This window comes from Tachypleus tridentatus, chromosome 13 (assembly GCF_004210375.1).
Source record: "Tachypleus tridentatus isolate NWPU-2018 chromosome 13, ASM421037v1, whole genome shotgun sequence".
NCBI lineage: Eukaryota > Metazoa > Arthropoda > Merostomata > Xiphosura > Limulidae > Tachypleus > Tachypleus tridentatus.
The window spans coordinates 16,153,604-16,176,353 of record NC_134837.1 but is presented as its reverse complement, the minus strand read 5'-3'; the positions used below and the strand labels follow the sequence as shown (position 1 = coordinate 16,176,353).

At 30.9% G+C, this 22,750-nt stretch overlaps 1 protein-coding gene across 1 annotated transcript in view; it reads left to right on the top strand.

Annotated features, from left to right (window-relative positions):
• The window catches only part of LOC143240749 (uncharacterized), a 145,440-nt gene that overhangs the window by 104,821 nt on the left and 17,869 nt on the right, over positions 1–22,750 (top strand). Inside the window, exons 29-38 of the mRNA XM_076483711.1 lie at positions 668–793; positions 2,077–2,194; positions 3,304–3,482; positions 7,579–7,825; positions 9,981–10,065; positions 10,941–11,036; positions 13,284–13,618; positions 15,974–16,083; positions 16,935–16,998; positions 19,146–19,223. Coding sequence (XP_076339826.1) covers positions 668–793; positions 2,077–2,194; positions 3,304–3,482; positions 7,579–7,825; positions 9,981–10,065; positions 10,941–11,036; positions 13,284–13,618; positions 15,974–16,083; positions 16,935–16,998; positions 19,146–19,223 — 1,438 coding nt within the window. The remainder of the gene's footprint in view (positions 1–667; positions 794–2,076; positions 2,195–3,303; positions 3,483–7,578; positions 7,826–9,980; positions 10,066–10,940; positions 11,037–13,283; positions 13,619–15,973; positions 16,084–16,934; positions 16,999–19,145; positions 19,224–22,750) is intronic.

Sequence of the window (22,750 nt, the reverse complement as noted above, 5' to 3'; positions counted from 1 at the left end):
TAATCTTGTGAGAAGTGGTTGTGTATAAAGGGCACCACCAGATGAGAATAGCTAATCTTGTGAGAAGTGGTTGTGTATAAAGGGCACCACCAGATGAGAATAGCTAATCTTGTGAGAAGTGGTTGTGTATAAAGAGCAGCACTAGATGAGAATAGCTAATCTTGTGAGAAGTGGTTGTGTATAAAGAGCAGCACTAGATGAGAATAGCTAATCTTGTGAGAAGTGGTTGTGTATAAAGGACAGCACTAGATGAGAATAGCTAATCTTGTGAGAAGTGGTAAAGTACATATTGTAAAGATATTTTCAATATACAAAAATTATAACTTTTGATATTTTTTCAACATGACGTCACATAACAAAAATTTGGAAATTTTACAGTCCACAATGATAAAAAAAAATACTAAATCAAATTGTGTTCCTTTGAAGCCAGAACTTGACATTATATGGTAAGTTTGTTTTAAGTTTTGTGTAATTTAATAAAGTAATTCCACTATGAGAAGAAAAAAATGAAGAGCTGTCAGTAATATTCTGCAGTCCATTAAAGGTTAAGGTAACTTATTAGTAAATTCTTAAATAAATATTGTTGTTACAGAAAGTGTTAATGATGGTAGTAATTAGTCAGAAAACTGGGAAGGTGTAATTTTGAAACATTTTGTTTTCTTTCCAGCTTGATGGTCCTTCTGGTGAGGAACTAAAGAGCAAGGCAGCTGTGTTCTGTCATAATCAGTCATTTGCCCTAAAATTATTAAAAAGTAAACAGAAGAAAGATCAGAAACTGGCACAGTTTTTATCAGTAAGTCTTGAGTGTGCTATTGTGTTTTACTAAAAGAAGCTATTTTTTTATTTTGCATATTTTTTGTGAACCCTGCCAATTCACTTGCAGGTATTGATTTTTTGTTGTTTTATTTGTTTGCCAGATTATCTGAAGTAGCATATTTCTATTATTTTGTATTCATGTCTATAAATGTGCTTACATTTAAATACAGACCATCCTTATGTATCTCAAAGGGTTACAAACTAAAATGTAAGCTAATGTTGATCGGTAATATTAAACAAGTTTGCATGCTCATTTGATTTTACATCTCAAACCTTTTCACCTAAATGCTTTTTTTGACGTGTATTCACAAGTATAGTAATAATACGTATGCTTTGAAAATGCAGAAAAACAGCAAAATTCACTTAGAAAATAGCAGTTTTTTTAACTCTGTTGTCATTACTTGCAGATACACTGTCCTTTTGGTTGCTGTTTGTGCTAGGAATTCCTAATAGTACTATTCATACCTTATTGAAAGAATTAGAAAAAGCAAATATTTTCCAAAAGTTTTCTGGGAAGTGCTGCACTGTAAAAGTCTTCAGATTGTACTCTGTAACCTGTTTAGTGTTTGTAGACGAGATAACTCGTCCAAGCCGATCGGTAACACAGTGCCACGGACGAGTTAATTCGTTCTCAATAATACCTAACTTTAATGCTAGATGTCAGCATCATACATGCATTTGACTTACCTATAAATTGTTTCACTTTCAATCCAAAATGGCGTCACGGAAAAAAAGTTACAAAATGAACTAATCTGTATCTTGCAAGCTGGCTGAATCTTGTAAAGTATTGATTTTATAGCCAGAATATTGCTAACTGTATTACTTTGTTAGTAGCATTATATAATCAGAAGTTAAGATATATTTACTTTTTCTTTTTCAATTTTATATATCTGTAAAGAAACAGTAATAATAAACATGCATTTTCCTGAGTCATACTGTAAATTTTAATGGCTTAGGGTGCCAGAGATGTTTTTTATTTTAGAATTTGAAATTAATGTACAAAATCCTAAAGTAAGAAATTTATAGTTTCTCTATATTATTCAAAGTTTTTTCTCCAGTCTCTCATCAATAAGCTTAGGGTGTACAATGTTAAAATTTGAGTTTGGTTCTCGTAACACTACCCGATAACCAGTTGTTCAGTTTTGCACTTAAACAGAATATCATCTAAGACATGTGAAGCTTTTGTTAGAGAATTCAAATGTATAAAGCTCTTCTGATTTAAAATTGACAACATTTATTGAGAACTTCTTTCTCTAACAGGATACAGAAGCAAAGCCTCTCTGTAGAAGGCTACAGCTTAAAGACATCATTGCAACAGGTTTTCAGAGATTAACAAAATATCCTCTTCTTTTAGAAAATGTGGCAAAATATACCTCACGTAAGTGAAAACAAACCTCCAGTAGTTTAATCTGTTTCAAATATTAGAACTTAATTTGTGATAAAACTGTTCTAAAATTCACTTTAAATAAAGAATATAAAACTCAAAATGTCTTGAAGTCTAGATTTTAAAATTGATAAACATGTGACTGCTTCTGTTAAAAATAGAAAAACATGACATGGCTTATAGATTCTCAGGTTTTAAAGTTACATCAAATTCATATTAAATTTCCATGATAAAGTTAATTTAAAGATTTGTATGAAATTTTTTGAATGTTTGAATATTGAGTTTTGTGTGCATATAAGATATCATTATGTTTGGCAATTTTGCTTAGGGTCTCAGACTTAGTACGTGATTCATGCGGGTCCTTGAATTTTGACCTAGTAACTTGAAAGTCATTGAAAATCCAAATTTTATTGGGAAAGTGTTTCATAGTCATTGAATTTGTGTGTCAAAAAGTAAATATCTTTTTAAAATGTAAATTTTTTCTATAAAACTAATTAACTTGATATAAAGATGCACTAGGTTTCTTATTCATGGCTCATGGTGTCTTCTTTAGAAAGCAAAAATGAAATAAAAATTTTATTTGTTTTATTTTTAAGGTTACATAATCACAGACCCCATGTTTGTTTGTAAATGTTTGAAACAAAATGTATTGGTTTGTGAAACTCTGTGAATTTTTTTTTTTTTTTTAAGCATCTGATTGAGTTACTGATGCTTGTCAAAATTTGTGGTGATATATATTGGATATTTCGAATAATAATAATAATAATTATTAACTCTCCAAGATCGATATGCAAGTGGGGTTAAATGAATGTACCTCACTAAAAAAATAATTCATTTTTAGAAGTTGTTTATGGATTACAATACAATTCAGTATTGTTTTTAATACCTTTGTTTCTAAGTTCTTGTTAGATAATATGCAAACACTTCGAAATTCCTAAATTAAATTAATATAGTTTTGTTAATTACTTATTGTTATTATAAAACTACCCATAATGCAACTGTTAATATCTTCATTTTTAGTGCAGAGTATTGTTTATTGATTGATAAAGAAGTAAAAACTGTTATTTTTTTCCTAAAAATATAATGCACTGATTTCTTTACAGAAAAGTCTGAAGAACATGGGAAGTTACAACGAGCAGTGGATTGCAGCAAGCAGATCTTAGCACATGTGAACCAAGCTGTGAAGGAAGCAGAAAATAAACATAGACTCAGTGAGCTTCAGAAGAAAATAGACAAAACTGCCTTTGAGAAAGTTGAAGCTTCTATTGTTCATTCGTATCGTGTAAGTTGCTATTTTATGAACAATACTTTTGGCAATAACACTGTAATAAGAAACAAATTTGCATATCATGCATAATTGATCCCATGTTATAAAAATGCTGTTCTTAAGTACATCACGTTTCACTTGGATGGAAACTAGTCAGCTTCTAGCACTAATTCAAACAAAGAACAAAAAGGTGTATATTTAAAACAAAATCATTACATGTGATATTTGTACCAGCTATTTGCTTAACCCTTTTGCTACGGATTCAATATAATATACACAAGTTTGTCTACAAACTTGCACACATTAAGTGTTTGCATTATAACTTTTGGTACACCATGTGTATCTTCACAAAATTTGGTAGACTTTTAGTGAAGATCCCAAGTATTTTTTATACACAAAATTAAAATTTTTAATGAATTATTTTTACTAAAGATTTGTTTGTAAACAGTGTTTCGTTACTAGTTTGAATGTAAAGTGATTTCATGTTGTGATTAAAAAAATATTCTTCATCCCGAAAATCTCAAATATTTGTTTGTTTTCAGTAACATTTTATATTTTGTTATTTTTTTGTACTCAAACTTCACAAAAAAAATAGGAAATAATTATAAATTATGCTTTTCTCCTGCTGGAATGACTATATATTATAACACAAAAGTACAGATGTTTAGTCTGAGTAGCTTAAGTCTCATAATGCTATATATGAAATAAATAATTATTATTTTTTTATCATTGTGAAAAACTAGGAAATAATTATAAATTATGCTTTTCTCCTGCTGGAATGACTGTATATTATAACACAAAAGTACAGATGTTTAGTCTGAGTAGCTTAAGTCTCATAATGTTATATATGAAATAAATAATTATTATTATTTTTTTTATCATTGTGACCTTCCAATCATGTGTGGCTAATATTGCAAGATATGCATTGATCCAGGGAACGTGCTCACACGTCACTTGCCCAGTAATATAAAACTGACCTTTAGTCTTTTCTTAGCTGTGTTTTAATGGACTAGTATTGTGTAATATACGGTCACATTTCAGTCACTGTATGTTTTATATATGTATGTACATAGATTATTGCTATTTACAAATAAATTATTAAACTTATTTTTCTTAAAATATAAAACAATGAATCAAGAAGTAAAGTGAGCAATTATCTCTTCTTATTTCAACCTTTAAATTCAGCTGCTTCTGCTGGACATAAGTTGATAAACCTTTTAAAATTTTGCACATGAAGGATATCAAACAAAATTGTTTTTATTTCGGTTTTATATGTACAGTTGAATAACCAAAACAAATCACAAATAATTATAGCAATAAAGTATAATTCCACTACAATTTATTAAACTTAGTAGCTAAAAATATTGGACAAACTAAGGACACAAACTACCTCATTGAAATCTTGCATTTAAAGAACGTGGAATCTTTTTCAAAGATTAAAATGGCAAGGAAAGCCGCTCTTGGGACATTCTAAGCTGTTGATTGGTTATTCACATGCCGTATATTGACGTAAGTGCATGTAAGGGACTGTTTCAAAAATTGGAAAGAGTTGAAATGGGGTCACTGTGATTGATTAGGTAAATAAACCGTATCTCAGCAAAATAAAAAGATGTTCTTATTTGATATTCTAGCTTGATAATATTAGTAATTTGTGTTCCTAATTTATATGGAATTATAGACTTGGTATTTTAACATCACAGACATCCAGGTTTAAACAGTGCTGCATTAAACACACCGCGTGACTCACTGAAATCTGAATGTAGGTGTGTTCTTTTAATATTTACTTTTAAATTAAGAAATTAACTCATATATAATATTAAAGTTTGAATTATAATGTACAGTTTGATTTCCAGACTTTTTGACATAAATTATTAAATAGTTCAATAACATTTTCAACACAATTCAACAAACTCAGTAACATGGCCTTTAACCCCTAACCAGTTGTGAAAGGGCTAATTCTGTTTATTATTTTAGAAAATGTTGTGAGTGATTGAATAGAAATGTAAGGATTTAAATTGATGTATAACAAAAGAGCTGTTATTCTCTGTAAATACTTCTATATTTATTGAATTTATGAATTCTGTGAGTAGTTATAGTTGAGGAAAAAGGAGTACACCATATTTTCCGGTTAATGAGCCGAGGCCAATTTTCAGCTCTAAAAATGAGGGTTTTTGCTTATTACCGCCCAATAAGCCAAAGCCATTTTTAAGAAGTGACAAGTTTCTTCAAAATGATTTCTTAGTCTCGTTTCAGCGTCAGCATGCATGTTGTGCGTGATCATTGGCGTTCTGTAGTAAAGCAGAACGTGTCGTATTGAGACAGAGATGGAATCAATATGTCATTCGTTATTAACACTGATCAAAATAACATGTCAACATACAGAGAAAGTTAGTTCAATATACCAGTTAGAAAAACAAAGTAGTGCTTGTTTTACTGTATCAGATGTTTTGTAAATAAAAAACCAAAATCTCACTTTTTTCTTTCTGAAGTTGAAGATGCAACAAATTCGTAGATTGCATGTTGTTCAGATGTGGAAACAATGAAAAATGCTTTGCTATCTACAACAAAATCAAAATCAGAATTTAATCTTCACCACCTTACCACGAATTCTTGTTTTCATGGTAACTTATTATCTGTGTGATTCCTAGTTGCAGAAAATGAATAAAAACAATTGTAATAAAGAATAACTTTACTTTTATAACAATGGTGTATTCAGGAAAAAAACAAAACAATCTAGTAAACTTTAACTGAATCTAATAAATTACTTAATTTACACACAAGATACTTAACTATAATAACACAAGATATAAGATACTTAACCATAGTAACACAAGATATAATATACTTAACCATAGTAACACAAGATATAATATAATTACTCACTGTAATTAGGTAACCAATGAAATTCCAGAAACAACGTTTCACTGTAGTCTTAACGTGCTTTGCTGTTGGGACAAAATTACCGCCTATGGTAATCTTCAAAACAAAAACATTTCCTAAGAAGAAGAAATTTCCGAAAGGAGTGATCGGCCAATAAGCCGACCCCCAAAAATCAGGTCCAAAATTTAGGGCCAGAAATTCGGCTTATTAGGCGGAAAATACGGTATATATTTCAAAGAAAAGTACTAAAATATTGTATATAGTTTAAAAATATAACTGTATTTTGTCTTTATAATAACGTATGTTCTCTTTACAAAACATTTTTCTGGAAAAATATTTTCAATGTGCAAGTCAATCGTACGTTTAACTCTGTGTTATTGTTATTTTTGTCAAATTTCACTCAAGACTCACAGTGTATCATAATTACAAATAAATATAAATATTAAATATGGATATAATATAAATGGTTGGTTTTTAAACACGTGAACATCTCTGTATGGTATTGTGTGAAAAAAGCTCTTAAGTAGAACCATAAAAATGTTGTTAATAATATGCAAGAAAAGAAATTAAAAAAAAAAACCTTCAATCAGAATATCAACTGTGATTATTTTAAAACATCTCTTGCCAATACTTTCCAGGGTCCCACTAGTCTTCGTTTTACAGTTACCCCTTTAGGAAAAGTGTATATGTAGCCATTATGTCCCAGCTAATAAGTGGCCCTTTAAAAAGAAAATAGAGCATGATTCACCGGTGGGTCATGTGGGTCTTACTGGAAGACTGTCATGACTTACTGGTGGGTTGTGTGGGTCTTACTGGAAGACTGTCGTGACTTACTGGTGGGTTGTGTGGGTCTTACTGGAAGACTGTCGTGACTTACTGGTGGGTTGTGTGGGTCTTACTGGAAGACTGTCATGACTTACTGGTGGGTTGTGTGGGTCTTACTGGAAGACTGTCGTGACTTACTGGTGGGTTGTGTGGGTCTTACTGGAAGACTGTCGTGACTTACTGGTGGGTTGTGTGGGTCTTACTGGAAGACTGTCATGACTTACTGGTGGGTTGTGTGGGTCTTACTGGAAGACTGTCGTGACTTACTGGTGGGTTGTGTGGGAACCAGCATGTTAAGAGTAGTGATAAGAGTTGTTATATTATTTTAGTTATATTTTTATAGCATAGTTTATTGATAATGTTCAAGTAAATTACCTCTTTATGCAAAAACCTTCTTATTTTACAGCATCTTGACCTTACCAAGCACAAATTAATCCAGGAGGGTCCTCTAATCTGGAGGCTACACAAACAGAAAACTATAGAAATGCATGTTGTGCTGCTAGAGGAGATTCTGTTACTGCTGCAGAAACAAGATGATAAGTTGCAGCTGAAATTCCATAACAACAACCTAACTTCTGGCCGAGAAGACACCAAAGTCACTCACAGTCCAGTCCTTCGTGTGCAAAACCTGTTTACGAGGAATGTTGCAACAGGTATTTTTAATGTTTCTCTAATTGTTAACTATGATATTTACTGTAAAAAATGCAGTTTTGTAAAATATTAGGTGGTGGAGCATGGCATTCAGAATTGATGTGTGATATTATATCACAATAAAACTAATTATAATTTATATTGCACCATTTTTAGGCCCAGAAAGTTATAGTATAATTTAAATAATATTATTATTTGTTTTAGTATGGTGTAATGTTACTTTTATATTAATGCTAAAAATTATGATCAGGAATGTTTACGTATACCTTGGTTTTTAGAAATAATCTTCTAAAGTGTTATATGGATTGTAGACATTTTGTTTTAAAGAGTTTTTAAGATTAAAATATTTTGTGAGTGGATTATTATTTTGTCTGTCATTATCTAAAGATGAATGATTAACACTTTACGTTTGGATTTGTCTGTTGGACTGACCCTCCAGAATGCTAATGATATACATGTGCTAGAACTCTGAATTTACTCAGTGTCTTAGTAGCTTTTCAAAGTTTGACAAGCTTTTGCTAAATATTAAAAGTCTGTACTATACAAACAAATTTTTTTTCTTTTTTTACCTTAACACTGCCTACAGTAAAACCATCAAGGTATAGTGAAATGAAATAGAGCAAATAATACATTTCTTCATTTTTTTGTAATGCATAATTAATTCAAGATTTTAAAATTATTCATCTTAATAAAAATATTGGTTAGAACTGGTGACATGGGATTCCACGTACTCAGGCCATTTATTTGTAGGTAGTTTTGGTCATTGGAGAATCCATTGTCATCAGTTCTAGCCAACATTTCTTTGACACATTGAATCACAACAAATCAATTTAGCCTTACACCCACCACTATACTGGTACAGGTATGTTGATGATACAGTAGCTGAATTCACATCTACAGAACACATACTTAGTTATTTCAACCAGGTTAACTCTATAGATCCCAACATTAATTTTGCCTGTGAACAGGAAAAAACTAACCAAATAGCATTTCTAAACCTCAAGATCACTAGAACCAATTCGTAGTTCAAAACAAAAATCTATAGAAAAATCACCCATACTGGACTATACATTTCCTAGGATTCAGCACATGAAAGAAAACAAAAACTGAACATATTAAGAAACCAAATAAACACAACCACAAAACTATAGTCACTCAATAAAATTAACAATGAAATCAACAAAGTAAAACAACACTTCATCAACAAATTTCCTTAAAAACCGTTGAAAAAATTATACACACACACACACCTAGATCAACACAATCGATAACAAACAAACAATAATAAATTCCAAGAAACAACAAGCTACAAAACTTTACCCTGCTGCATACCATATGCTGCATACACATTGTGTGACATAGAGAGGTGAAGATTAAGGATGCATTGAATATTTCCCTTTCAAATTAAGGAACTAACACATGAATGATGTAAATTATTGAATTTGACACATATTAAGAATAAAGGTGTTTAATTAACCCTTTAATGTGACATTGTAAGGGTCATGATGTACAAAAGGGACACACCCTTACTTAAAATGTTAACTTTACTTTTAAGTTTCTTCTCAGTTAAAATATATTTCTTTCAGCTTTTTTTGTCTCATGATACTGTAGTGCACAATGTTTATTAAAGTTTATTAAGTATTGTGTTAAACAGATAAAAGATTATTATATCTTGTGTTACTATAGTTAAGTATATTATATCTTGTGTTACTATAGTTAAGTATATTATATCTTGTGTTACTATAGTTAAGTATATTATATCTTGTGATACTATAGTTAAGTATATTATATCTTGTGATACTATAGTTAAGTATATTTTATCTTGTGTTACTATAGTTAAGTATATTATATCTTGTGTTACTATAGTTAAGTATATTATATCTTGTGTTACTATGGTTAAGTATATTATATCTTGTGTTACTATAGTTAAGTATCTTGTGTGTAAATTAAGTAATTTATTAGATTCAGTTAAAGTTTACTAGATTGTTTTGTTTTTTTCCTGAATACACCATTGTTATAAAAGTAAAGTTATTCTTTATTACAATTGTTTTTATTCATTTTCTGCAACTAGGAATCACACAGATAATAAGTTACCATGAAAACAAGAATTCGTGGTAAGGTGGTGAAGATTAAATTCTGATTTTGATTTTGTTGTAGATAGCAAAGCATTTTTCATTGTTTCCACATCTGAACAACATGCAATCTACGAATTTGTTGCATCTTCAACTTCAGAAAGAAAAAAGTGAGATTTTGGTTTTTTATTTACAAAACATCTGATAGAGTAAAACATGCACTACTTTGTTTTTCTAACTGGTATATTGAAATAACTTTCTCTGTATGTTGACATGTTATTTTGATCAGTGTGAAACTGTGAGCTCTAAGTTTAGTCTTGTTTTCTCTACTTATTTTGTAGATATCTATTTAAAAAAACATTCACATTGTAGTTGAAGTTAATTTCAAAACATTTTGAGGTTTTTTTTTCTTCAAAATGTGTATTTGTAAATGTCATATAAGTGCTGTCTATGAATCTTTTGTTTATATAATGGTTCTGACAGGTTTTGCATTCATAACATGAGGGCTTCATTACTTTAAATGATGCATCATGTTAAAGTAAACTATAATATAGTTTTAGATCTGTTTCAGTTAACTATTATTAATTTATGAATAAGATTAAAGATTTATGCTTAATATAAAGCATCTAAAGCAGGGGTCGGCAATCTACAGACCATGGGCCGTATGCACCCTGCGAGCCGAAATCATCCAGTCCTCAGTCCCCTAACAAAATATCACATCTACTCAGTCCATGGTTGTCCTAAAAAATAATTAAATCTTGTACCTTAATGTGGCTCACAGATGTGGTTTCTTGCCCCTGTACGGAAAGAGATTGCCGACTCCTGATCTAGAGTATCATTTGAGGATCTTGCCTATTGGGAAATAGACTGTATGGTGGATAAATTCCTATCTTAAACATTCAAAGCATTGCTTAACTGTAGCAACACTTTAAACTTCTGTTGTTAAACAAGCAGCAGCACAGTAGAAATAAAGAACTATTTCACAATCACTTATTGTCTAGCTTCAAAACACTGAACTATGTTACTATTTATTTTATTATTACAGGTGGCTAAGATGCATTACAGAAGCTGTTGAGGCCCAAAAAGCCAAATCTAAAGATAGTTCGTCATTAACAGATGAATATTTACAGAAGAACAAATTGTAAGCTATTTACTTTGCTATACAATATTTTATCTTGTAGCCAGCCTAGTTAAGAAACAGTATAGAGCTGTGAAAGTTAGTGTGTATAAATGTTAGAAATAAGTGGAAAACAAAGTATTATTAGAACATATGAAGGTTAGAAGGTTGATACTTCTTTTTATTTGTTTGATAATCTAGTTAACATTGAGAGTTTCAAGTAATAACTTGTTTTCTTGCAGTCAGTAATTTGAGTTTTGAGTGTTTGAGACTTTGTTTTTAAAACCAGTGTTCTATAACTGTAGCCTTTTTCTGAATGGTTCTTGGTGGACATCATGTTCATTCAGATATTTTGTTTGAAGAAACTGTGTTTGGACATCATAGGGCTGTTTGATTAATATATTATGTGAAATCTGAGAACCCAAAATGGTGTGTGAACTACCAAAGTGTGGATTGATGCATTTCAGGAAGACTTGAAAACCTAGAATGGTGTTTGAACTATCGCATTGTAGATTGGTGCAATTCAGAGAGTTTGAAGAATCAAGAATGGTGTTTGAACTACCAAACTGTGGATTGATGCATTTCATGGAATGGTGTTTGAACAACCAAACTGTGGATTGATGCATTTCATGGAATGGTGTTTGAACAACCAAACTGTGGATTGATGCATTTCATGGAATGGTGTTTGAACAACCAAACTGTGGATTGATGCATTTCATGGAATGGTGTTTGAACAACCAAACTGTGGATTGATGCATTTCATGGAATGGTGTTTGAACAACCAAACTGTGGATTGATGCATTTCATGGAGTGGTGTTTGAACAACCAAACTGTGGATTGATGCATTTCATGGAGTGGTGTTTGAACAACCAAACTGTGGATTGATGCATTTCATGGAGTGGTGTTTGAACAACCAAACTGTGGATTGATGCATTTCATGGAGTCTTGAGAACATAGAATGGTGTTTGAATTACCAAACACTGGATTTTTGTGGTCTATGAATGGTACATTTGGGGAATCCACAAACCTGTCAGTCTTAAACTGATAAATTTTGAATAATTGTCACCTATTTGATTGATATATTTTGAGGAATCTGAAGACCACAAGAACATTTGAATTACGAAACTAGTTTGTTGTGGCTGTCTGCTTTATCATCATGTTTTGTGGAATCTAAAGAGCCCAGAATGGTGCTTCAACTACTAAACTTTGAATTATAGTGGCCTAATTGAATGATATGTTTTGGGAGATCTAAAGAACCCAAAATCATTTTTGAGTTTCTGTGCTCTAAGTTGGTGAAGTTTGGGATATTTGGAGACACCAGAATGGTACTTGAATTACCAGACTGTAGATTGTTCTGGCCCATTTGAGTTCCAAAATGTATGATTAAACCTTTGTGCAAGTTATTTGAGAGAATAGTTAAGATCTTTTGCATATTCAAAGTTAGCCAATCATTTGTTAAACTATTGTCTCTTATGAGCTGATGTGGATCAGATGGGTTTGAGGATATTGGCAGTCACTGGACCAGTCTGTGAATTTCATGAAATTATAACTTCTGTTTAATACAGGAAATCTGTTATGTAGTTACAAGTTCTAAGCCTAAGAATAACAAAATATACAACACTTGTTAAATTAATTCTATAAAATAGAAAAAATCATTATGTAAAAAATTATTGACTGAGATTTTTACTTAATTTTCAAAATTCTAATAAATTTTCTAGAGTCAAATTGGCAGAAATATATTTTCTTGATTGCATTTTTGAAGTTGTAACAAAACTGTATAAAATCTGTTTATTATAAAATAAGTGATACTTATTACACTGCTTACATTAGTGGAAATGGTATGACATGAAAGTAATTAATGTTGTGTGTTAAGGTAAAAGGGAAGAAACTGGTATGTTAATGGTATATATTAAGCTAGAGGGAGCTGTAAGAGAACATACTTATTTTTAAAAAGTGGCGAAATCCTGTTTTTGTAATTTGGAATGGCAATGTGACGATAACTTTTCTCCTACATCGAATTAAGTTATGAACAAACCAAAACCATTTGCTTTTTATTCATGAGAAAGGAATAAGAGTTATTCTAATGGCTTATGTTTGTGTAATAGAGACAATATAAGTGGTTCTGATGGCTCATGTTAATGTGGAAGAAAGAATATAAAAGTTCTTATATTTTGTTTTGTTTAAAATGGGCTTTTTTGTCCATAATTCATACACTGTCAATTATCAAAATTTCAAAAAACATCTTAACAGATACTTTTATTGTTTATTTAGGATGTCTGTGTCTTTAGAATCATCACATTCTACATCAAGCATTGGTGTCGAATCTACTGAGACCGAGGAGCCTGGTGATGATGTCTCTCTTGGTGCTTTTTCTTTGTCTCAAACAGAAGTATCTAGTCTTAACCATTCTACAACAGATGACCTTGCCCATGACCTCACTCCTTCCTTGTCATCGCAAAGCAAAGACACTTGTTCCTCTTGCAGCTCATTTGAAAAGATTGAGCTATTTAATGTGTCAACTGAGTCACAGCTGATCAACCCATTAGAAATTGAAGTCAGTGAGGGTCCTGTTGTAGAAACTGCAGAATGTGTAATGACCCCAGCTGGTAAAATTATTTTATGCTTTGTTAAATGATTAAATATTTCATGAATTAAATATTAGTATAGTTAAAAGAGTTGGTATAATTATTCTTGTCATAATAATGAAACCAGATTAAAATTTAAGCTTTAAAGTTAATTTGTTGTCTTCCAGTCTGTTACGTGTAAAAACTAAATTTAGAACAATTAAATTAATATCAGTTTACTTCTCAAGCAACTGTAGACCAAGGTCCAAATATTTTGTCATATAGTATTGTTTCAAACAACAGAGGCTAGAACACACAATGAAGTGTTTGGAATTTCTTTTGTCTTTTACAATTGTTTCAAACAACAGAGATTAGAACACACAGTAAAATGTTTGGTGTATGCTATTTGTTGTGAATTTCATAGATAAAAATGGTTACCTTCTGTGTTGGTATCAAATTACTATTCCAGAGTTGTTTTTACAGAAATTGGTCTTATAAAACAATTTTCGAACAAAATAAATGCACACTGAAACCCATTAAGTTAATTTATTACCTTTCTATAGCTTGCATACAATACAAAACCAGTAATAACTTGCATTGGTTTGAATGCAGCATGTACTGTGCCTTGTTAAAGTACTGACCAAAACATTCAGAAATTTCTATTTGATGTATAATCAAAGGAAGTTTTATGGCCAAGAGACTGTGAGAAAGAAGAATTATTGGAAGTTTCAGATGATATATCTACAATTTTGAAAATCTTACCAACAAGAAAACTATAACAAAAAATGTGTCAACAGTTGAGTTTTATATTTTTTGACATCACTAACTTCTAAAACTCAGTTTTTGATTTAACTTTGTTAAAGGTAAACTTCAGTTCATTCCAAATTTATGCATTTCTAGCTTTGTTTTGCCTTTCAACAAGTTCTCTTTGTGCAGGTGTGAAATTTATTTATTTATGCAACCCGAATAAAAATTTCCAAAATAAATATTAACAAAACGTTATGTAGAGAATGCTTAAAATGTTAAAATTGTGATTTATAATCTTATTTTGTAGAAGGTTTGCAGGGAAACATCACGGATAATTTTCAAATTTGGTGTTGTACATTTTCTGGATGTGATCTGGATTGCCTGGGCTGGAAAGGGTTAATTACGTACTTAAAATGCAAAATAATCATATACTGAAGAGCTTTTTTCACCATATCTTCAGAGATGATTTTTATGTTTTTTTTTTAATTATGCATGTCTTGCTGTTTCGTTTTCTCCCAGACTAGCAACTGTTGTTTATTGTGCATAGAAGGTTGAATGTCATTAATTTCTGAAAAGTAGATAATTAGCTACACTTTTTTTTATTTGATACCATAACTAAGATTGTTTTTGAATGTAGATTACAAGATTGTAGGTAACAGTGACAATATATTATTGTAAATAATAGTGGTCAGTTGTCATAGGCAACAGTAGTTAGATGTTATCTTCTGCAGCAGTAGGCACATATTTAAAACATTTTTTTAGCCTTTTCAATAAACTAAAACTGAACATGTGCTTTAGATGTGTTGTTATAAAAAATAAAAAAATAGTTCAAACTGTATTAAATGTTTTATCAAATTTATCGTGTAGTTTGATTTGCACAGAATCCTTGGTTTAACCAAAATCTTGCTTAACCTGAAGTAAACTACTCCATAAATCTGTTCAGTATTATTCACAGACTTGAATATTTTGTTAGCCTTTTTTAGAAACATCTTCACGTAGACTTCCATGTTGTTAAGGTTAATAAATTCAACCATTCTTGTATCTAATTGATTGAAACCTCTTCCATCTTATGTGTGTTTCTGCTGATGTTAACATTTGTGTTTATTGCTGTGACTTGAAGAAATTGCAGTAAAAATTGTAAAGGTAATAAGATTTTTACTTTTTGTTGCATCCAAATTGGTTGCTATGGAGAAATTTTAACTAAATTTCTGAAGATAAAGCCTATATGGAATGGGTTCTTGTGAAGGTTCTTTAGTTAGTAAAATTTTTAAAGGTTAAATGAATGTAAAAATAAACCGTACATTTGGAATAAAGTAATTTGAACAAAGACTACTGAATTATTTTTGACACCTTCATGTGCATTCTTCAGTTCTACATTTTATGTTTATAAGGTAATAGTTTTTATTGGTTGTTTGCTTAGTTAATACTGTGAAATTTCTTAAGATAAGTTTTTTGCTACTTGTTGAGGTTAATTGTCATAAGTTACTTCTTTAGCAAGTCCAAAGGGATCTCAGTTATTTAAAATTCTTAAATTGAATGATTTTAAAACAGAAGAGTTCAGATGTTGACATGTCTGTATAAAAAGGAATTCAATGTTGTAATTTTAGTAAAATAAATGTCATTAAATTTGAAAAAAACGTGTTTGTCTAGAACCGGTAACTTCCAAAGATGAAGAGATTGCAAAAGGTTCCAGAGAGGAAGAAGACCTAGTTTCAGACATTTTCCAGGTTCCTATAGAGGAAATGGAGCATGTAGCTGAGGTAGGACAGAAATTAACTCCCATTTTAATTTATTTTTAAAAACGTAATATAGAATATTAGCTGGAGAAAGTAATGAACAGATGGCACCCTAGTTATCAAAGATGAATAAAGAAAATTTCTCATACGAAGGTTTTTTAATTGAAATAAAACTTGAATGTATGATTTGAACCAGTTAAAATCCCAACCTATTATCTTTAGCTCTTTCCCCATGTTGGTGTATGTCCAGTATTCCAGTCTTTACAGCTTCTGAAAAAATGACTTAAGTTCAGACTGTCGTAAACATGCTGTCTTTTAATTTAAATGTTTTTAACCAATATCTGAAGTTTGTTGACATGAACTGTAGAATCAAATGCTAGTGGATTGGGAGAGGAAACAGTAGAAAAGCTGTAGGAGAATATTTGTGATAATGAAACAAAATCATGTTTTTAAAAATATATTTAATGTTTCTATATTTAGCAGGGTAAAATTTACCATTAAGAGTGTTTTCCTCTCTTTTTCATTCTAAAAAAGGAATAACAGTGATTCTAATAGTTCATTAGTGTGTAAAAAAGAAGTAATCCTGATGGCTCGTGTTTTTAAAATCATCAATTTGGTTGTAGAAATGGAATACTGGTTATAATAATTGAATTATCTAGTATTGTAATGTAAGCTGTTGAGTTATAGCTGCTACATTTTTATATATTATGCAACGTTCACTTTATCTGACTAGGTTAGGGTGTTGATGGATAATTTAGTTTGACTTTGTGACAAATATCATATAAATTGCCTTAAATCATGATTTTTAAATTAAGATTATTTTGCGATACTAATATTTTCAATTCTATTGATCACTTTTTTTTTTATTTTTACAGACTGTAAAAGAATTTGAAGGTGAAAAAAGAATGAAAGAGCTAATTCTTGCATCTATTTACCAAGGTAATGGTTTATTATACCATCAAAACTACAACTTAATGATAAAGAATGTTCTGTAGTAATAGGTTATTTTGAATGATTAGTACATATCAGTACTATTGTTTAATACTTGTATTGTATTGTTTGAATGTATTGCCAGTGCATTCATAAAAAGTAGTGTACTTTAAACATTTACATTTGAGTTTCAATACAGTGATCTAGAGTGTTAAACCTTTTGTTAAAGCCAAAGTTTACATATCAAGAACTTGTGTTACTTTATGTAACTTAAGTTACAGTCAGAAGTTAACCATGTGACTATCAACCTACGTGAATACATTTGACATCAGAGAATAGTTAATAAACCAACTTTCAATATTATGTATATCTAATAGATATTGATATATTTATACCATATTTTATGCCTTGTAAGACACTACATTGTGGAAGATGCACCCTAATTTTGGAAAGATTTTTAAGAAAAAACGATTTTAACTCGGCATCCAACACCTCGATGCAGCCTTGACTTTTTTTCAACCTACTGAGTAAATACAGTCAAATATATCATATTCTTCACAGTATATTGACAGTATTAGTTAAATTTAATGTTTTATGCTGTTGAAAATACTTGTAACTGGAAAGTAATGAGGTTACAATCTGTATGAGAAGCTGTTTTGAGTAGACCCTTAGCTAACCTCTTGCCTTAACCCGTCACTTTTGTCTTGGAAGACGTATGGAAATTTTTCAAGGGATTTTTAAAGAAAAAAATGTTTTATAAGACATAAAATACAGTGAATAATTCCAGAGTCTTCCATAGTATGAGAATCTTTACATTTGTTCTCAAGTCTTTCCTTTTTAATTTATTTAGTACATCTCTCTGAAGTGTGGAATTTAAGGTAAATTACTCATTATAAATCAGATGTTACTTATGCAAATTCTAATTTTTTAGCCTTCAGTGTTATTTGTTTATAGTCATTAACTGAAAAATCACACCCATTTTTCGCACCTACCTGTAACATTCTCTCACATATTGTCAGTACTTTTATCTGACATTTTATACTGTGTTATTTGTAACCAACAAAAAGGAATAGTTTTATTTATTGAATGGTGTATAATGCAGTGTTGTTTTTTGTGCAAAGTTCTATCAATTTTGATTTCAAGGTGAAAGTTATCTTCTGCTATTCAGGCCCATTAGCAAGGGTAATTAATGTAAGCTTTCTTGTCTTAGTTAGATGGTTAGTTGAATTGTGCTTTATACATGTTGTTATTCTATTTTATTAGAAGCATTGCATTATTTAAATTGATAAATAATTATTTAGTACACTTATACTATCATATAAAAGGAAACATTTTATTGGCATTCAGTGGCAAAAAAAATAGGTCAATGGTAAGTACAATGTATTTTTTTTTCGTGTAACTAAAATATAATAATTAGAAATGTATTATGTTATATTAGGTAAGATAATGAAAAATAATAATAAAATTTCTTCATGAGGCATGCCTCTAAGCAGTTTTGACATTATGGTATTCAATATGGTAATGTGAGCTGTATGGTAGGATTATTAGTTGTATATGATTTATAAGGCAATAAAACAATCAAGTATAAACTGTTTAAGCTATTTAGCGTAAACAGCTGTAGCTTTTTTTTATAGTATGCAGTCATTTTAGAAAGAAAAAAAAAGGTATATTTATATCATATTTTGTTGTGATGATTACAAAGTTGGTCAATTTGACCAAGTCCATATAGAGTTAGGGAATAGAAAATGACAAATAAAATGTAAAGTTTTACAGATAGAAAATAAAGTTTGATGTCTGTTTAGGAGGAGGTTTTAGAGGTTATGCAAATGACAATTTTCGGCTGAAGGAAATATTTTTAACCCTAACGTGAAAAACTTTGTTTCACTGTAAGCGGTTAACTTTAGTACAGTTACTTGATTAAAATATCTGATATTTTGTGAACAAAATACTTGTAATGTTCACTAAAAAGCTTACCAGATATTGAGAAAAATATGTGAAACATCTTATAAGCTATAATATGTAAACTGTGATTTTTACTTTGTTTTAGCCAGATCAGACACATTGCTGAACTCCATGTGAAGTTATTGATAAGTGTTGATAGATATTACTGTTGTTATAACTTGTGTACATGCTAAGTTTTGTCATTATCATTCCAGCCAATCAGCTTACTGCTTTAGTCAGAGAAGTCCTAAAAGTGTCAGATGATGAAAGATCAAGGGTCTGTAGTAAAGAAGGTGAGCATTGGATATAATAAATAACCTGCGTTTTTAATATCAACTGCTGTTGTAAGATCACATAATGTTAGCAATTCTTTCAAAGTAACTTGGATGGGTATCACTTGTATTTTTAAAATATAAAATACTTCTTCATTTAAAAAGGTTTGTCAACATTTATACTACTGTACTTAAAATACAGGAAAAAAGATTCAACTGTATTGTATCAAGTATATCTTTATCATGATTAGTGCATAGTATATAATTACTAGAGAAGGTATGCAGCTAATGAAACAATGCATTCTGATCATACTTAGAAAGGTATGTAAATTGTAGTAGTTTCCATATGATCTGATCTAGTGAGTGAAATGATTTTGTTTTTCTAAATGTCTGTTTAAAAGCTACATGAATTATGTTTTCAGACAACAAATACAGGAAGCAGAAAAAATATCAGACATTTCATCAAACAGACCACAAATTCAGGAAGATTCTAAACCTCTTGGTTTTGTTTATTGTTTGTGTGTGTTTTTCTTATAGCAAAGCCACATCGGGCTATCTGCTCAGCCCACCGAGGGGAATCGAACCCCTGATTTTAGAGTTGTAAATCTGGAGACATACCACTGTACTTGAGGGGGGCTTGTTTATTATAACCTGTATCTTTAATAAAATTAACAAATTTATAAAAATGAAAAACCTATTTGATTGTACAAGAAAAATGCAAAAAAGAAACACACAAGTAACACACTTAGTTAGACTTCATGTGATATAACCTGTAAATTTACCATAAACTCTCCACACACCCACTGACTTATTTCATATAATGGCACATAGTCATGGTTGAAAGAGCAATAAGACAAATGAAAGTAGTTGTAAAAAGTAAAGATATTTGAGCCCCCAGTTTCAACATCCATGATTCAGTCTTGTTAACGTAGTATTTCAGTAAAGGATTAATAGATACTAATGAAACTGAAACAGCATGTTCTGCATAAAGATTACTGCATGAACGCCTTGCAGGGCCAGGTGATTAAAGCACTCGACTTGTAATCTGAGGGTTGCAGGTTCAAATTTCTATCACACCAAACATGCTTGCCCTTTCAGCCTTGGGAGTGTTATAATGTGATGGTCAATCCCACTATTTCTTGGTAAAAGAATAGCCCAAGAGTTGGCATTTGGTGGTGGTAACTAGTTGCCTTTCCTCTAGGCTTACTCTACTAAATTAGGGATGGCTAGCATAGATAGCCCTCACATAGCTTTGCACAAAATTTAGAAACAAAGTTCTACACCTTCTTAACGTAGGAGGTCATGATTCAAAGCCACATTTACTGTTTATACTCGGTATCCTCTGTTATGATACTGTCCATTATTTTCAATCAATTTCTTGGGTATTTTATATTTCAAGAAATAGAAAACATAAATATTATTAGGAAGAGTGACACAAAATTACTGTTTATAACATTCAGATAACACTATGTAACAAAAATTTTGTTCCTGGATAGTATGTGTTATTTCTTAATTGCTTATGTTGTAAAAGTACAGAAATTGGCCATTATTCCCTCCCTTTAAACTTTGCTTTTGTGACCTGGATACGGAAATTTAGAAATTAATCTATTTTCTGTGTAAAAATGAGCAAATTTGCACATTTTCATTTTCTTAAGGTCTGAATAAAACAACATATGAATCAAGATTTACATGTAATCACACTAATGTTATACAAAAATGAACAAAAATGTTTTGAAGTGGTACTTTTTCGAGATTTGCAACTGTAATGTAAATCATTTTCATGTATCAGCCCCCAAACATAGTCTCTCATCGTGTTTTCATTATATGCTCCTTGGTAGCAGCATTTAAAGTCCAGTATATCTTGGTGGAAGTGCTCGCCTAGCTCTTTTGAGTATGCTCCAATGTTCTCCTTGAATTTATCAAGATGAGTGTCAAGGATATGGACTTTCAGAGACATCCTGCAGCCTATTTTGCCGTAGTTCTTCACCAGGGCCTCAACCAGTTCCACATAATTTTTGGCCTTGTGATTGCTCAAGAAGCTCCAAACCACTGCGACAAAGCTATCCCAAGCTTTTTTTCCTACCAACTAAGTTTCTTGGGGAATTTTGTGCACTCCAGGATTTTTGTTTGTGGTCCAGTGAAGACACCAGCTTTGACCTTTGCCTCAGACTGTGTAAGGAAGAAGTCTCGAAGGTACTTAAAAGCTGCAGACTCTTTATCAAGAGCTGTGACAAATCGTTTCATAAGATCCAATTTTATGTGCAATGGTGGGAACAATACCTTCTGGAGGTCCACACTTGACATTGTGCCTCCTCACAGGGAACTGTCTGTTGTGACCAGTGCTTCCTGTTGTAGTACACTGCAGTGTCCCTGCTATCCCAAAGGCAAAGATAACAGGGAAACTTGGCAAAGCCTCCTTGGAGACCCATCAGGAATGCCAACATTTTAAAGTCTCCAATAATCTCCCTATCATACTCATTATACTTCAAGGGAGATACTGTACCTTTTCACTTTTGTCTTGATACTTTGGCCACCCACATAGTAGAATGCATCTGGAGATTGCTTGCAGCTTCTTGATGCCATCTCTGATAAAATAATGTAGATCTGTATTTTCACTTAGGCAGCTAGAACTAAACTGAATTGGTTAGTGGTGAGCCCCTGTGTGTATATTACTATGGAAAATTCTTGTAAGTTTGAGAAAATTCTCTATCAGCTACTCAGTACTGAATCTCTTTGGAATGTTCTTGAAAATGGGTAAATTTGAAAATTTCACTACCCAGGTCACAAAAGGTTGAAGAGAAAAATAGGTCTTTTCCATTTACTTCAGGCAAAAGTAAAAATTTTGTTACATAGTGTAACTGGTGTACATAGCACAATCTCACTAAAGGATACAAAAGAAATGTTAACATCTGTTGTGAATCATATGGATACCTGCTCCAAACAATATAGATAGTATTCCTGAAAGTAAATTTGTTAATTTTTTATGCATTTTAACGTTAATTGGGCCATAGGTGTTTCACTAACAGAATATATATTTTTTAATCTTATGATGTGACATTGACACTTTAAAATTTAAAAGTCTCTGTAAGTCAAACTGGTTAATTGATTCAAACATGGCAAGTAACCAGTTAGATTTTTTTTTCTTTCAAATCCTGATACACTAATACAAAGTAATAATGGAATAAATAGCATGGAATATAAAGTTACCTGGTGACTGGAACCACATTAATAGTAAAACTAAGTTTAACTGAAACAGCAATTTTGGTAATATATTTGTAGGATCCATGCATTTAACAATAAAATATAGAAAATGAAAAGTAATATTTTGTGATATTTAATTTGTAGTTTAAAAGTAAAAGGAGCTGTTTTAATACTTACTTATGACTTGTTTATTTTTTGTCTTGGTTTGAGTATCAGCTTAAGAAAGTACAGTTTTATCCATAATTATAAAAGAAACTGTGGTAAGGGTTCTGAAATGTAACAAGTGTAAACAGAGTGATTCAGAAAGAGAAAACTGAGATAACTTTAGCTTTAAACAGATTTAAAGA